The sequence below is a fragment of the Tripterygium wilfordii genome, chromosome 7, assembly GCF_013401445.1.
Source record: "Tripterygium wilfordii isolate XIE 37 chromosome 7, ASM1340144v1, whole genome shotgun sequence".
NCBI lineage: Eukaryota > Viridiplantae > Streptophyta > Magnoliopsida > Celastrales > Celastraceae > Tripterygium > Tripterygium wilfordii.
Genome location: NC_052238.1, coordinates 975,232 through 989,818, shown reverse-complemented (window position 1 = coordinate 989,818; position 14,587 = coordinate 975,232). Strand labels below are relative to the sequence as shown.

General features: G+C 40.1%; 3 protein-coding genes across 4 annotated transcripts; 2 read left to right on the top strand and 1 right to left on the bottom strand.

Annotated features, from left to right (window-relative positions):
• Positions 1-3,055: 3,055 nt before the first annotated feature.
• Positions 3,056-4,685, bottom strand: LOC120003068 (fasciclin-like arabinogalactan protein 4). The gene has a single exon (XM_038851968.1). The coding sequence runs from the start codon at positions 4,487-4,489 to the stop codon at positions 3,227-3,229; it is 1,263 nt and encodes a 420-aa protein (XP_038707896.1). The 5' UTR covers positions 4,490-4,685; the 3' UTR covers positions 3,056-3,226.
• A 1,906-nt stretch (positions 4,686-6,591) lies between these two features.
• LOC120002277 (protein TRM32-like) lies at positions 6,592-10,868 on the top strand. Of its 2 annotated transcripts, XM_038850969.1 has the most exons (6): positions 6,592-6,625; positions 6,757-6,872; positions 7,408-7,655; positions 7,963-8,048; positions 8,162-9,644; positions 9,954-10,868. In XM_038850969.1, the coding sequence occupies exons 3-6, from the start codon at positions 7,493-7,495 to the stop codon at positions 10,622-10,624; spliced, it is 2,403 nt and encodes an 800-aa protein (XP_038706897.1). In that variant the 5' UTR covers positions 6,592-6,625; positions 6,757-6,872; positions 7,408-7,492; the 3' UTR covers positions 10,625-10,868. The 2 variants fall into 2 exon arrangements, with proteins under 2 accessions (XP_038706897.1, XP_038706896.1); XM_038850968.1 differs by lacking the exon at positions 6,592-6,625 and having other exon boundaries at positions 6,669-6,872.
• A 274-nt stretch (positions 10,869-11,142) lies between these two features.
• On the top strand, positions 11,143-13,995 carry LOC120002278 (probable GTP-binding protein OBGM, mitochondrial). The gene is made up of 5 exons (XM_038850970.1): positions 11,143-11,518; positions 11,625-11,733; positions 12,021-12,103; positions 12,186-12,248; positions 12,370-13,995. The coding sequence occupies exons 1-5, from the start codon at positions 11,384-11,386 to the stop codon at positions 13,456-13,458; spliced, it is 1,479 nt and encodes a 492-aa protein (XP_038706898.1). The 5' UTR covers positions 11,143-11,383; the 3' UTR covers positions 13,459-13,995.
• Positions 13,996-14,587: the final 592 nt, after the last annotated feature.

The window sequence follows — 14,587 nt, the reverse complement described above, 5'->3', positions numbered from 1 at the left end:
TTTATCGTCTTATATATATGAATGCTCCTGTTTTCATTGCATGGCAGAATTTGACGATGATCAACCTTGATCGATCTTCTTACATGTGCAAAAATAAAAGGAGACACAAAAATATGGAAGGTAGAGTACTGGATCATGGATGGATGGTCCATTCACCCACTCAATCTTTAATAACCATAATTTAATACAATTAATTTTTTTAACAAAAAATTAATATTCTAAAATATCTTGGCCTTACTTTGGACAATGAGTAATACATTCTCGGGAGTACATAAACGTATCTAGAAAGAAAAAGAAAAAAAAAAGTGGCATAATTCAATGACTCGCCCAATTTATTAAGGAAAAAAAAATCATAGTTTGGATCTTCAAGTCCTGAATTTGATTTGATTGGGTTTTTGATGAGGTACTGTTTTAAGGGTGGGCTCCCATGATTCAATGGATTTTAGTGCGTCTTTGTGATGTTATATATATATATATATATATATATATGTATATGGTGTGTTATAAGTTATAATGCTGTATGCATCAGCTTAAACCTACCCTTGTTGCCTGCCACTCAATTCACTTGATAAAAAGTGAAAACATACGAGTGTGTAAGTGACACAGTAGTGTCAATGTGACCAAACAGGCAAACAGTAGTGGTTATAAATCAAACAAGAATATATATGTGTAGTAGGTACCAAAGTTTGTCCTTTTACCTATGACTTAGGTTCCATATCTGTCATGCAAGAAGAGAATAATAGAACCAGGACTCGAACACACTCCATGTATTAAAAATATTAAATATCAAAGTAGAAAAGAGAATATTGTTTATGTTTCACCAAGTCAAAACTTGATCTGCAAGAATATGGAATTAGAATAATCATAAACTGCAAAGGTCAAGCTAGCTAGAGAATTTAATTACACACTAACATAGTCGTGCCATCCATTAAGCAAACATAATTAGATAGTTTGACTTGAAAAGGAATTTAGACCCCACCACTGTCACCAGCCCCATCAAAGTAGCACCACAAAAGCTGCATGCCCACTAAAACTAAGAAGCTAACACTGCCCAATCACTGTGGTTTCTACCCAAGAAGAGAGACATTCTTTTTTTTTGTTAGTAAAATTGTTAAATCTCTGGGAACGCGTCATTTAGTAGGATCTGCAAGGCTGCAATTCCGTTTCTTTCTTTGGCCTTTATTTCTTTTCCCCACATTTAGGATTATGACATTCTTGGCCAAATTTGAGCTTGTCAAAAATATACGTAGATGGTGTGCATTAATGCTATATGTTTCACTTGCAAATTTGTTGAACTCTATCTAACATCCAATTAACATAACCGAACCAAAGTACATATAAATAAATGTTCAACTCTCCTCACACAACCAACACGTTTTTTGGACCTAAAAATCATTGACGACAGCTCAAAAAAAAAAAATCTTGTGAGGCTTTGACCCAAAACGAACAACTTTGAGTTGTAATGTTTGAGCTGAATTTTCTAACAAAATTTGGATTCAATGTTTGAAAAGGTCAATATTTTGGGGCCAAGTTCACAATTGTTGGCAGTGAGAAAATTGCTCCTTCTGAGCAAGTTAGCTATTTACAGGTATTGTCAAAATTTTCTTCGCCGGCTACATTTGAGTTGACTTTGAGATTGATTTTGCCGTGTTATTGCATTTGTTGCTTTATAATCATGGTATGGTTTTTGACCTTTCACAAACTAAAACGCGTCTCTACAAGACAGAAACAAAAATAAATTCAAGAGCCTCATTGCCCGGGCTTAGATTTTGGGCTAGCATGAACAAAAAGCCTTATTCCCATAAAACTCCGGCCCATAAGAAATGTCCCTACGTGGGCCATTCAAGGAAAAGTGCTAACACGGGCCTATCTAGGTTTTGCCCCAGGCCTTGTAGCCCAATCCACATACACATCATATCGATATCGCCTGAATTAACCCAACATAGCAACTGCTAATCTGCTATAGAGGAATTGGGTCCTTTTAACATTAGAGTTTTTGAAAAATATTGGTGGTCCTGGTCCTTAACGTTATTGTGCGAACCACACTGTCTACAACACATCCGTTATGTACAAAATTCCAACTGAGAATAAAATACTATACTTGCTTGGGGTGGGCCTATAAAAGACATAACACACATCCCCTAATATCAAAGGGGTCTTGACCATCGCATAATTAGGCTTTCAGTGAAATAATGCAATACTCTTTATCTTTTCTTCAAACAAGGAATAGTAATAGGACTAGGACTGTCCTTAAGGCCTAAGCTCTAACAAAAGGGTCCACTGAAAGAAATCATCACACCCAGTTCTCAGAAATGGCAACACAAAGACATCTACCATCCAATGTCTGAGTACTCGCTTAACTGTAGACTTCCATGACCGAGTGGGCAAGCTTGATCTGGTCGCACACTGCCAGTCCCATCAACATCTGACGGCAGAGAAATGCGAGGAAAGCAGACAGGCACTGTGATCAGGTCCAGACCCCCTCTTCGTCTCTGCTGTCATCCACTTAGCCACTGCCCCCACCAAGTCATTGACAATCTACCCTAAATGCCATTACAATCCAAAGTCCAAACTGGATAGATTCTCCGCTTTTCTGATTTCACATTTTCACTTACCAAAACAGTGAACCACCCACCCCAGTTCACAAATTAACTGCAACAATCCCTGTTCACTACTTGTCTCAGTCTCTCAATCTCAGGTGTCAAACGCAGACAACCACAATGAACAGCTACAGCAAAACTTTCCAGTAACAAAAGAAAACGAGAGAGAATAAAAGTTTAACAACATTTCAGCATTTCCAGGGAATCGGTAGTTGTTTGTTTTTTTACAAAGAATTGTTCCCCGACCACTGCAGAGGAACATCAAATTGGCCCTAAAATTTCTAATCTCGCAATTCTATCCCAAGAAATCTGCAGAATTACAGCATTTTTTTTGTTAAAGCAGAGGAAAACCCGTGAATTCTTCTTCAGAATTGTGCAGAACAATGTATAATACAATCTTGTTCAATTCCCTCAAAAAAAAAAAGAAAAAAAAGAAGAGAGTTGAAATAGATACAGAAACAAGAATGGGTGTTTCTTCTATAGATTATTGAAAAAATAACAGAATCAACAATTTACTACCAAAAAAAAGGGGAAAAAAATCGGCCTCTTATAGCCAAATTCAATTCGTCATCGTATAAAAATAAGAAGAAAAATTCCCATATATAATGAAGCGAAGTAATTGAAACTCATACCAATAGATACAATCCTATACAAAAGGGAGCAAGAATGAAGCTCCGCATACCGTCAATCCGAGCTCCCCAAGATCGAACATCGCCACGAAAACCAGGTGGAGAGGACAGGTGCGATGGCGATCCGTCCAGTCCAGGGGTACTCTCCGGGGACGGTGATATCTCTGGCGACTGGGAGATATTTATCGGCTTCGTCGTCACGACGGGATTCTTCCCGAAAATCTCTCTTGGCAACAAAACTTGCGAGACGCCAAAAATGGCAACTGGTTTTTGATCAAAAACAGTTTGCGTCACTGATCCCTGCACGATTCCCGTATTAATGGTCACAGATCCATTTATCCTCGAAATGTTGAGCGTGTAACTCCCAGCCCCCATCGCCTCTGTAGCCAATGTGGGTTGTAGCGGGTTCACTATCGATTCAAGCGAACCCAGTGGATAATACGAATGCAATACATGAAATCTCAAGACCATAGCTTTCTTATCTGCAGGCAGAGACTGTAAATTAACCGAACTTGGCAGATCTGAGAATGCAGCGTCAGTTGGTACGAACATAGTTATTCCGGCACCACCCTCTTCCGCCTCAAATTCATCGACTACGCCAGAGGCCAACAGCATCGACGCCGCAACATTGAAGTCATGACCATCGATTAAAGCCTTGGAGATGTTGAGGCCAGGAGTGGGTCTTGTATCCGACGCCATTAGATCGAAGCCGTACGGGTTGAGAAGGGAATTGACAGAGAAGATTGTGATGTTGTAAGGAAGGGTTTTGACGAGGGACAAAACGGTGGCGTTTGAAGGTGAGTAGGGTTCAGTGGAGTGGACTGTGATGACATTTGTGGATGGATTGCAGGTGATGTTGACGGAGCCAAAATTAGAGGAGGCGCGGCCGGTTGTCTGGAAGAGAGTGGTGACAAGAGTTCCCGACGGCGAGATCTGGCGGAGGTCGGACCAAGATAGGAATTGAAGGAGGACATGGTAGCGGAGGAGGTCCGCCAGAGACGATGGAGAGAGGCGGCGCGTGAAATCCGCAGAGGCAGCAAGGTAAGAGTTGGGTACGGCAAGGAGGGTGAGAGAAGTGCGGCGGGAGAGATCGGAGGCGACGGAGGGTGCGTTGGAGATGAGGGCCGAGAAGGAGGATAGTTCCGGGAAGGACGAAAGCAGCGCTGTGATATTGATTGCTAAAATGGGAGTGGAGGTGCAGAGAAGTAAATAAGCTACAATGAGAGGGGTAAAATGGGAACTGGCAGATGCTACGGCCATTTTTAATCTCTACTTCAAGGCTGAGTGCGTGCCTGTACAGAGACCAGAGAGAGGGGGAAGAAGGGGTTGTCCACTGTCCAGTGACCTGAGCAGTGACTACCGACTATTCCTAGTGAGAGTGTGAGGGCATCATCATGAGCGATGATGTTGATTTTGGGGATGATAAATGATTAATAAGTTCCTGATCGATATCGATGCACTGATTTCTTTTATTTAAATGAATTTATGATATCATTTTTCTTTACTTTGTTCCCCACACGTGTCTGAGCTTTGAGTGAGGTCACGCGCCAACTCCAACTGGCAACTAGACATGCTTTGCTGCGGTCAGAATCACAACTGGGAAAGCACTCAAAGCAGCTCTGTCACTTAACCATTCTTAATTCCACTAATGCCGATTTATTAATTCAAAACGCAATGATTATTATAAATGTCATTACTTTGTTTGGTAATCTGCACCACAAACTATTGTCAACTGTAAAGATTAAAATGCCTGAAACAATTAATTAGGGCAATTGGGTTGTCCAGTCCAGATAGGCTGTTTTACAGACTCATTAAGGCAATTATAAATGAGGTTTCACAATGCTTTCTTGAAAAATTTAATGGCTGGACTAGTTTATTCAATTTTTTTGTACCAATTTCACCTATTTAGCATACAACACAATTAAGAGTCTTGTCATGATTGGGCCCACTTGGAATCAAAGCTCGAATGCAATTATCACTGAATACAATTTCACCTATTTAAGCCTTTCCTTCCTGTCTTCCTTGAGCTGCTTTCCGGCAAGAGCCCTTCTCTTCAGTAAAGATTTGCAAGCGACCCGACTGGTTCGCAGTAACAAACCAGAGATTGTTTTTCCTGTCAGAGACCATGGTTCAGGATTTTGGTGTTTTTTTTTTTTAAATTTTAAATGGGTAGGGGATTTCAATCTTGATCATTAAGGTAATTCACACTATCTTTATCATTTAAATTGGTGGCTCGGGTTTAATTGGTTGCGGAGCTAAAAGATAAATTATCTTATAGGATAATGTCCAGCTTAGACGTAATAATGGGCCTACTAAATGAGGAGACTTGATAATGGGCCCTTTAAACGAGTAGTCGAGGATCAAAGCCAAGGAAGAACGCGCGACTAAGTTGCCTTTCTTTTGAAAAGCTTAATAATGGGCCTGGTCAGCCAAATTTGTTCAGGCCTTAATTAGTTCCTCGATCTCCACGACCCAAATTCAGCCCTCTAACTTCTAGTGGATTGGGCCATTTAGGCCCATCATTGAGATGGATTCGGTATTTAATCCATGGACTTCCTTATCAGGTTTTGTGACTTTGCGTTTGCCATAGTCGTAACTCACATGGACCCACAAAAAAAAAATGACATGTTGATTGGGCCGGTGGGCCCGTTATGCATATAAACTAGGGAATCTCGCATGTCAATTTAAGGAAATTAAGCCTTGACACGTTCAAATTGGGCGTAGCCATCAAAACCAAGTCAACGAAACGGGTTTGCATCGCTATTGCGAAGCCAAGTAGTCGGTTCCGAGGTCAATTTTTGCATACCAATTCAAACCCAATTGGAAAAGTCATGCCCGATTTCTTTGACAATTGTTTTCTATGATCAATCGCTCATATTACGTAGTTTGAGCTTTGTAACTCTTAAATGATAAATGTTTGGAGACTAATCAAAGTATGAATGAGTAGTTATTACAGTGTGACGACAAATTCTGATGACAATTTCTAATGGAAATCATAAAATAATCCTTAGAGCTATAAATTTACATGGAATTTTAGGAACCAACCCACTAAGGATTTTAACCATCAAGTATTTATTTATACGTGGTTAGTTGGTCATCCAAAACTAAAATGCGAGCATAAACTAACAACCCAACAGTTGTTGGTATTAATAGTATTAGAAAAACCTAACAAGGTTGGTCAACCAATCTAATCCGTTCAGCTGACTCACTGGATTAGCTTTGTTTGTACAGTATATTTTTGGGACCAGTCTTCAGAAGACGACAAAAAAAGGTATCTAAACGGCATGGCGGGTAAACTGCGTCGCGCCCTTAAAAAAAAGTTGGCGTTTTCTGGTTTTGTCTTTCTGGAAGAACAAGACCAGTAGACCAAATGACCAATGACCATCTTCTTCTCATGTACGTTAAAGATACGCATAGTTTCTGCTGATTTTATTCAAATCATCATATTCTAGTTCTAGTATTCTACTACTCAATAGTTAGTCTATGCGGCCTTTATTAATTAACACGTTGTTGTCATCGTTAATCAGCTTCTTCCTCTTCAGACTCATCGGATCGCTTTGACGCCACCTCTATTGCGTTACAGAGCATTCCAATTTTCAAGCTTTCGGCGTGAATTCTTAGTGGGTTTTGGCTCTCGCACAAGGTTTGTAAGGGCTTCCTCCTCCGAATTTTCCATAGTATATGTAAAGAAGTTATGGCTTCCGTTGTAATAACTTCCCATAACTTCTGAAGCTGACTTTAATGGTTTTGTATCAGTTAGCTTTATTAGTTGTTTTGCTACTGTTTCTTTTGCCCCTTTAAAGGTATTCAATGAACTGGAGAGAAATTTATATCTCAAATGGAGATTAAACCTTTATTGAGGGACTTGGTTTTGATCTTGTATACATGGTGTTTGATGTTTTATCTCAGAGAGACGAGTTTGAAAAGGCTTTTATGACAAAATTTTGTGTAGTATTGGAATTAATGTATGTCTCATGCGTTTGGTCTACTTACTTGGTGTGCAGCTGATCTCTTTGGATTTATTTGCATAGCGTTTAAATGTTTAATCTTATCCTCAACAAAGTCCAAAACCCTTTGAGGGATCTGTTTCATGTAATATAGGAATTTGTTTGTCTTCATGCTTTTGGTCTGAGAATGACCTTCCAGGTTGGTTAATATGATGTTTTACGTGTCATCAGGATTCACCAACTGAAGTGGTCTGTCTTTTATTGCAAACTGCTGACTTGAGTGGATTTGGAATTAAGACTATTAAGTTGAAGAATTATGGGAAGGGACTTCCAGCATGAACACTCTGACATTGAGCTTGAGGATTATCATCCGGGCTGCATGTGGGGAATATTTCATATTCTTAACACTCATCATCTGCACAATGTTAAAAGGAGGATGATTCCGCACAGGAAGCATCGCAGAGGAAAGCACGCCTTGTGTAAGCAACCTCAGTTTTCCTCATTATTATTATTCGCTTTGGTGAAAATCATTTCTATGTGAAATTTCAAGATTTAAATGAGAGAAAAAAACTTCCTAAAAGATGATTTTAGGTCAAAATAGCTGACACGGTAACCCTAAGCATATTGCTTGGTGCCTATCATTAGTTTGCTTCCATTTTTACGAATGAAAATTCCTTGTCGAAGAGAGAAAATCTTTTTTTCTTTCCGAATATTTTCCTCGTATATATGATCTTCTGGTTATTTTCATCGTTCTTATAATCTTTTTTATGTTGTTGTTTGTCGAAGGCTGTAAAAATCCTGGAACTATTTCTTTGACGCGTGACGCTGCTGATGAGCAAGGGTTCATGGATCCTGAAGCACTCCCCTTCCTTGTACGTGTGTATTAAATAGCACTAACAGGCTAAACTATGTGCACCTGCAAAAGTTTGTTCCATTTACTTATACCAAAATCGAACTGACATGTCCTAATTGTCAACATTGCCAGGTTGAACAAAAAACAGCGAAATCTAATCCAAGGAACAAAAGTTCGAGGGAACCTCTTGTAAAAGCATTCATTTACAAGCAGATGTCTGCACCATCACAATTATCTTCAGACAACGATCTTGATGAAGTAAGCAAGGATTGGGAAAATTCAATCATTATCCTTAGCAAAGGAGACTCTGCTGTTGAACGGAAGCCTCCATCTCTGCCAAAGACTACTAAAGAATTGGTTGAATGCAAAGGATGTGATTCTTGTGGTACTTTCAGTGTTGACTGTGAGAAGTGTGATAAAGAAATGAAAAACCAAGTCAACCAGAGCTTCGTGGATGCTTATCACCTTGCCAGAGAAAAGTCAAGTTACCAAGTTGAGGACACTGAAAATTTTCTAAATATGTTTCATGTAAACAAGGGGTTGTTCCTGAAGATCCTAAAGAATCAAGATATTTGTGCTGCAAATAACTTTTTCAGTCATCCAGCTTCCGGTATGAGAATGAGATTAACTAAATCAGGAACATTTCCTGCGGCTGGTTCATCACACAATAGATTTGCGCGGCCTAGTACACTCAAACACAAGCAGAACGAAGTTTGGCCCTTATCATATGGAGAAAACTTTCTTATTTCCTCTCGAGGACCACAGTTTGATGGATTTGAGTCACTGAAGGCTTTTCAGGAGAAGTCAATTCCATTGAAGTCCGATGATATGGAGGGAACTGCAACAAGACAAGAAACAATACCTTCTATGGATTCATCAGGGGAGTTGAATAATCATTGGTGGCATCTTTCTTTAAAGAACCATTTCAAAGATGTTAAGCGGAAAATAAAGCATGTCCTTAGGGAGAGGAAGAAGGAGAGGCGGCACTCTCTTAAGAATGCACTGCTTCATAGAGTCCCTTCTAGAGGTAGTTATATCAATGAGGAGAGAGAAAAAGCAGAGAAATTGGGGGGGACTGTCCTTTGCCAAGATGAAATAGGCAACCAACAAAGTGATGTGACTGGCGGCAGTTCCATTAATTACCTCAGAAATGGATATGCCCCCTCCATCAACAGGGCATCATCTCTACACGCTTCATTGGATAGATACACTAAATTGTTTGAGTACGGTTTCAGCAAAGAGACTAATTGGAAGCATTCAAAGAGCTTAAGCTGGACAACTGAATATAGGCATATATCAGGTGATCCTACTCTAAGTTCTCCCAGAAGGAGACTCTCTCTGTCGGATCTTGACTCACTTCCATCTTTTGCAAATGAGGCATCTCTTGCTGATCCTCTCTCAAGGATGCCAACTACGGCTACCCTAGATTGTGATTCAAGAGGTGATATTGATATTCATGATGTCTTGGAGTCAGTAAATGTAGTTACAGAAAAATTTGAGCCTGTAGGAGGTCAAAGTTGTATGATCTTTGAAAATGAAGGTGGGTTTGTAGCGAGAAGAAATGACGATGAACTAGGTGAGGATATTGTTGAATCGAAGACTCCAATATCTGCTGGTAAGCGATACTTCTTATGTCTATATCTGTTTGACACGTGAGATTATATAAACATGACAATGTCTATTCCAAAGATATCAGTGACTACATTTTTCGTTGCTGAGAAATGATTAGCTTTCCTAATCAGCATAAGGAAACTGATGACCGGTGTTATTTAGTAAGAGGAAAAACATAAGAAAGCATCCTATAAGCTTGATCATTTCGTCTTAAACCCCAAATTAAACAAACCCTTGCTATATTTGTTTCACTGAATACAAATTTTGATATGATGCTGGGTCTGGTGGTTAATGGTTTTGTCTTCTATCTCAGGTTCAGAGTTAAATCCTAAGTGCAATCCTTTTGATGAGCCAGAATCTTTTGTCAATGCTCAAGACAGTTTCGTCACTGAATCTTTATCAAGTGGCACAACAATCCATGAGAACGACATTGCAAAACCTAAACTTGGCAATCGCTTTCTAGCCCTGGAATTTGACAAAGTTGCTGAGGCTGAATTCAATTATGTGAAAGATGTTCTTGAGCTCTCAGGTTTTATCGAATACGAGCACTTTGGAAGGTGGAACTTACCAGAACAGCCATTGGACTTTTCCTTATTTAAGGAACTGGAGACTTATTTGCATCCTGAATACTCTTCAGAGGAGGTTGGCAGCAATTGTGATCACCTGCTTCTGTTTGACTTGATCAATGAGGTTCTACTCGAGATCAACGACACATCATATACCTACTTCTCTAAGCCCTTCTCATTCGCTAACCGTAAGTGTCCAGTCCCTAGGGGATACCATATTCTTGAGGCAGTCTGGGCAAGAGTTAGCTGGTACGTGAGCTTGAAGTCAAAAGTAGACCAGTCATTGGAGGATATCGTAGGAGGAGATTTGTCAAAGGATGATGGTTGGATGAACCTTGAACCAGAAGCAAACTGTGTGGCACTTGATCTGGAAGATATGATTTTTGATGATTTATTAGAGGAGCTTGTTTGTTTCTAGGGTAGCTGGAGATTGGAGAAGTTCTACTGAGACTAGCTCAGTACTGTACATATTATAAGATTTTCTCTCACACAATGTACTGAACGTGAAACTTACATGGGCACTGTTTATTATGCGTTCTTTCTATAGCGAGCGTTCAGTTTTCTTTGGGCCAGAAAGGTTTGATTTGATTCTGGGCTTGAAAGGTGTTAATTTCATTATGGACCTGAAAGGTCTTAATTTTTATGGGCCTGAAAGGTCTTAATTTTGTTATGGGCCTCAAAGACTTCGGCATTAGAACTGGCCCGTGGTCTGGCCCCGCGATGCCAGTCTTGAGGCTTTTGTAAAAGAGCTGACACTTGACTTTGAAGTTTGAAGTTTGAATACAACGGTTGTCTGAAATAAAATGCTGCCGTATTTACTAATGCCTAATGGACTGAGAAATAAAGCATAAGGAATGAGATAAAGCCCAATTGATAAAAGCCCATTTGAATACTAAAGCCCACTTATGAAGCCCGCTTCTTCAAGGTGGAGAACGGACCAGCTAGGGCACTCGAAGCCTTCGAGAAAGAGCTAGCAGAAACCAGAGAGACGATCCGATGCAGACTGGACGCCACCATGGACTCTCCGTGATTCTGATAGGATTTAGCATAAATTTTCCTTCGTTTCATAGGGCTTCTGCTTCGCAGATGACTTAAGAATATGTATCGTTATATCTCTCTTGGCATTACTGGCATCAAAACCATTTGAGGCGAGCTTGAGAGAGAAGAAGAGGGCAGTATGTGGTTACGGTATGCAAAGCCTCTTTGGCATTTAGAAGCCTTGAGAAAATCCTCCAAGTCCCCGTGGATTTTATTGTCTTTGAATTCTTACTCGGATGCTGTGGACAGGGAAGCAAAGGCTGCTCCTTTACAGGTTGGCCAGGCTTCTACTCTCCCTTGTGCCTAGACAAATATTTGCGCAGTGCTTTTCAAATCCTCAAAAGGTTTCTTAGTTTTGGGTTTCTGGTAATTTTTTGCAGGAGACTAGAATGAGAGACAAGTTTACATTATATGCTAGAGGCGGTGATGGCGGAAATGGTTGTTATAGCATGCGTCGTAGCCGTCACGATCGCTGCGGTAAACCTGATGGTGGGTGCTCAATGACTGCATAAAGTATGTAACCATCATTTTATTGCATGCTTTGGTGTTCTTTTCAATCAATCCGGAGCAGTCTTGTAATATTTTTTTAACCAACTTTTTCGTGGCTTTCAGGATCAATGGACTATTCTATGACATTTGTTTAGTTCTTTAAAATATTGTCTCTTTATCAAATTTCACATCGCTGAACATTTTTTGTCATTCAATGCTTGCTAATTTAGTGAAATTGTTGCAGTTTCTATAACAATAATGATACTCCACTTATCTATGTAATGTAGGTGGAAATGGTGGAAGAGGTGGTGATGTGATTCTTGAATGTTCCTCTGCAGTTTGGGACTTCAGTGGCTTGCATTACCATGTTGTATGTAACCATTTTCTCGCAATTGTTTGGACATAATACTGGATAAAATAAATGGATTAGTCACAGAAATGTTTTAATGCAGAATGCCTCAAGAGGGGGTAATGGAACCTCAAAAAACCAGATTGGAACTCGAGGGGTAGATAAGGTCACTACTCCCAAACTTTTTATTATCCTGGATGTTGTGTTGAATTTTTTGGTTGGCCATTATAGAAGGCTTTGGTTTATCGAGAAATCCTCCTTGCTTACTAGATCTTCTATTTTTCTAGGTTGTGCAAGTACCAGTTGGCACTGTAATTCATGTTATGGATGGTGAACTTCCATCTGAGGTTGAAAATTGTTCTTCGGCCGATATGGATCCCTGGGAGCTTCCTGGTACTCTTGATTCTGAGCCATCTAAACTTGATATACAAGCTACCTCGAACAGTTCAAGAGCAGCAGAGGAAGTTGAGTCAGTGCATGTTAGCGGAGACTCATCATCTTCTACTGAAAGAACTCTGGAGGAATCACGGAGCCTGAGTCTATCCTCTCAACCTGAGTTGAATGATGTGCAATGCATACAATATAATGTCGCGGAATTAACAGAACAGGGACAACGTATAGTCATAGCTCATGGAGGATATGGTGGCTTTGGTAGTGTCTCTTCTCCAAATGCTTCAAAGAAAGGTAAGGTTGCTAGTTCTAGGGCCCCTATGGATAATGCTCGTGAGGCATTAAATGATGATCCAGGCTCTCGTAAGATTGGTTTGCCGGGATCTGAGGCCGTTCTTGTATTAGAACTCAAGAGCATTGCTGATGTGGGCCTGGTGGGGATGCCAAATGCTGGCAAAAGTACTCTTCTGGGGGCTATATCAAGGGCTAAGCCTTCTGTGGGCCACTATGCCTTCACAACTCTTCGACCAAACTTAGGGAAATTGAATTTTGAGGACTTCTCTCTCACGGTTGCTGACATTCCGGGACTTATAAAGGGGGCCCATGAGAATCGTGGACTAGGGCATGCTTTCCTACGGCACATTGAAAGAACAAAGGTTTTGGCTTACGTGGTAGATTTGGCTGCTGCATTAGGTGGTAAAAGAGGTCTTCCACCGTGGGAACAGCTGAGAGATCTAGTCGTGGAGCTCGAATACCATCAAGAGGGTATGTCTGATCGACCATCCTTGGTTGTGGCAAATAAAATAGACGAGGAAGGGGCTGAAGAGGTGTATGAAGAATTACAAAGGAGGGTGCAAGAGGTATCAATTTATCCAGTGTGTGCGATACTGGAGGACGGGGTACCAGAGCTAAAGACTGGTCTAAGGATGCTTGTGAATGGCGAGAAATTGGAGAGGCTTTGTTTAGATAAAATTATCCTTGATTAGTTTGCTACCTGATACTTAATCAGTTCTTCAATCATTTAATCAAAGAAACCCGAAGGCCTGACCACTGTAACTCAAAAGACCCCGTTCAAATCAAAATGGAGTAGCATAGCATGTACGCAGAGAGGATGGACTGTCAACCATAAGGGGGCAAGATGATACATCTTCTAATGACTTTTCCAGTCATTAGTATCGTCATTTTGATCAACATAGCTGCATGGTACAAATTTTATATGTTTTGAACTATTCTTGAAGGAGACTCCCTTCTTGTGATTAATGCAATCAACACAGTCCCGGAAATCCTAGCTCCCCATGGGCTGCTTATTGAGGAAATTTGAAGAGCTGGATCTGTTTTGAGCTGTGCTTTCTGCCATGTTGGAAGAGCTGGGAATGGGGTTGCAGACCACCTAGCCTTGTTAGAAAGACTGTCTGATGTGGTTTAACGATAATTCTGTTCCTTCTGCTGTAATGTCTGCTTGTGCAACCGAATGCTCTGTACTGAACTTTGTTTAATGGTATCTTTATCTTCTTTTCAAAAAATATATATATATATAAGAATTCTCCTATAAGTAGCCAAAGTAAGGACTTAAAGCCACCTTTTACTCCTGGATAAGATTGATTCGCCATCATTTCAGCCCTGATAAATTTTTGTAGTAATTACAAGTACTCAGCTGGTAGAATAATGTCAAAATGGATCTGATTGATAAAGTTCCAGGAGCTTGATATACATATATGAGATATCACAATATCTATAGGTCGACAAAAGTTGAAATTTGCAGAGAATAATTCGCAAAGCAAACTCCACCTAGTCTAGCATTGATTAAAGTGATGGTGCTGCGAGTGAAGCCGCAACACTGGAGCTCAGACACCATTCAAAGTGCAGCAATATATCATTTCATTATTTGATTCTCAGACAAAAGTGTGTGTCTTTCACCCATTACCCTTGCTTTCTTATCGTATCATAGAAGCAACAGCGGACTCTTGACCTGACCATAAAGTAGCTCTATTAACATAGTTTTTAGGTTATTATGGTGAATTGTGTATTGGATTAATGGACTTAAATCATTTAATTAGGTGCAACTTGGTAATACCATATTAGAAAGAAAAGCAACCAATGGTGTCTGCGAAGAGC

Bases quoted from the DNA above. Each gene is read 5' to 3' on its own strand.
- LOC120003068 (XM_038851968.1), bottom strand. From the start codon at position 4,489: ATGGCCGTAGCATCTGCCAGTTCCCATTTTACCCCTCTCATTGTAGCT.
- LOC120002277 (XM_038850969.1), top strand. From the start codon at position 7,493: ATGGGAAGGGACTTCCAGCATGAACACTCTGACATTGAGCTTGAGGAT. The intron at 7,656-7,962 runs GTAAGCAACCTC...TGTTTGTCGAAG, and splicing joins CAGAGGAAAGCACGCCTTGT to GCTGTAAAAATCCTGGAACT. The intron at 8,049-8,161 runs GTACGTGTGTAT...CAACATTGCCAG, and splicing joins CTGAAGCACTCCCCTTCCTT to GTTGAACAAAAAACAGCGAA.
- LOC120002278 (XM_038850970.1), top strand. From the start codon at position 11,384: ATGTGGTTACGGTATGCAAAGCCTCTTTGGCATTTAGAAGCCTTGAGA. The intron at 11,734-12,020 runs GTGGGTGCTCAA...TATGTAATGTAG, and splicing joins TCGCTGCGGTAAACCTGATG to GTGGAAATGGTGGAAGAGGT. The intron at 12,104-12,185 runs GTATGTAACCAT...GTTTTAATGCAG, and splicing joins GTGGCTTGCATTACCATGTT to AATGCCTCAAGAGGGGGTAA.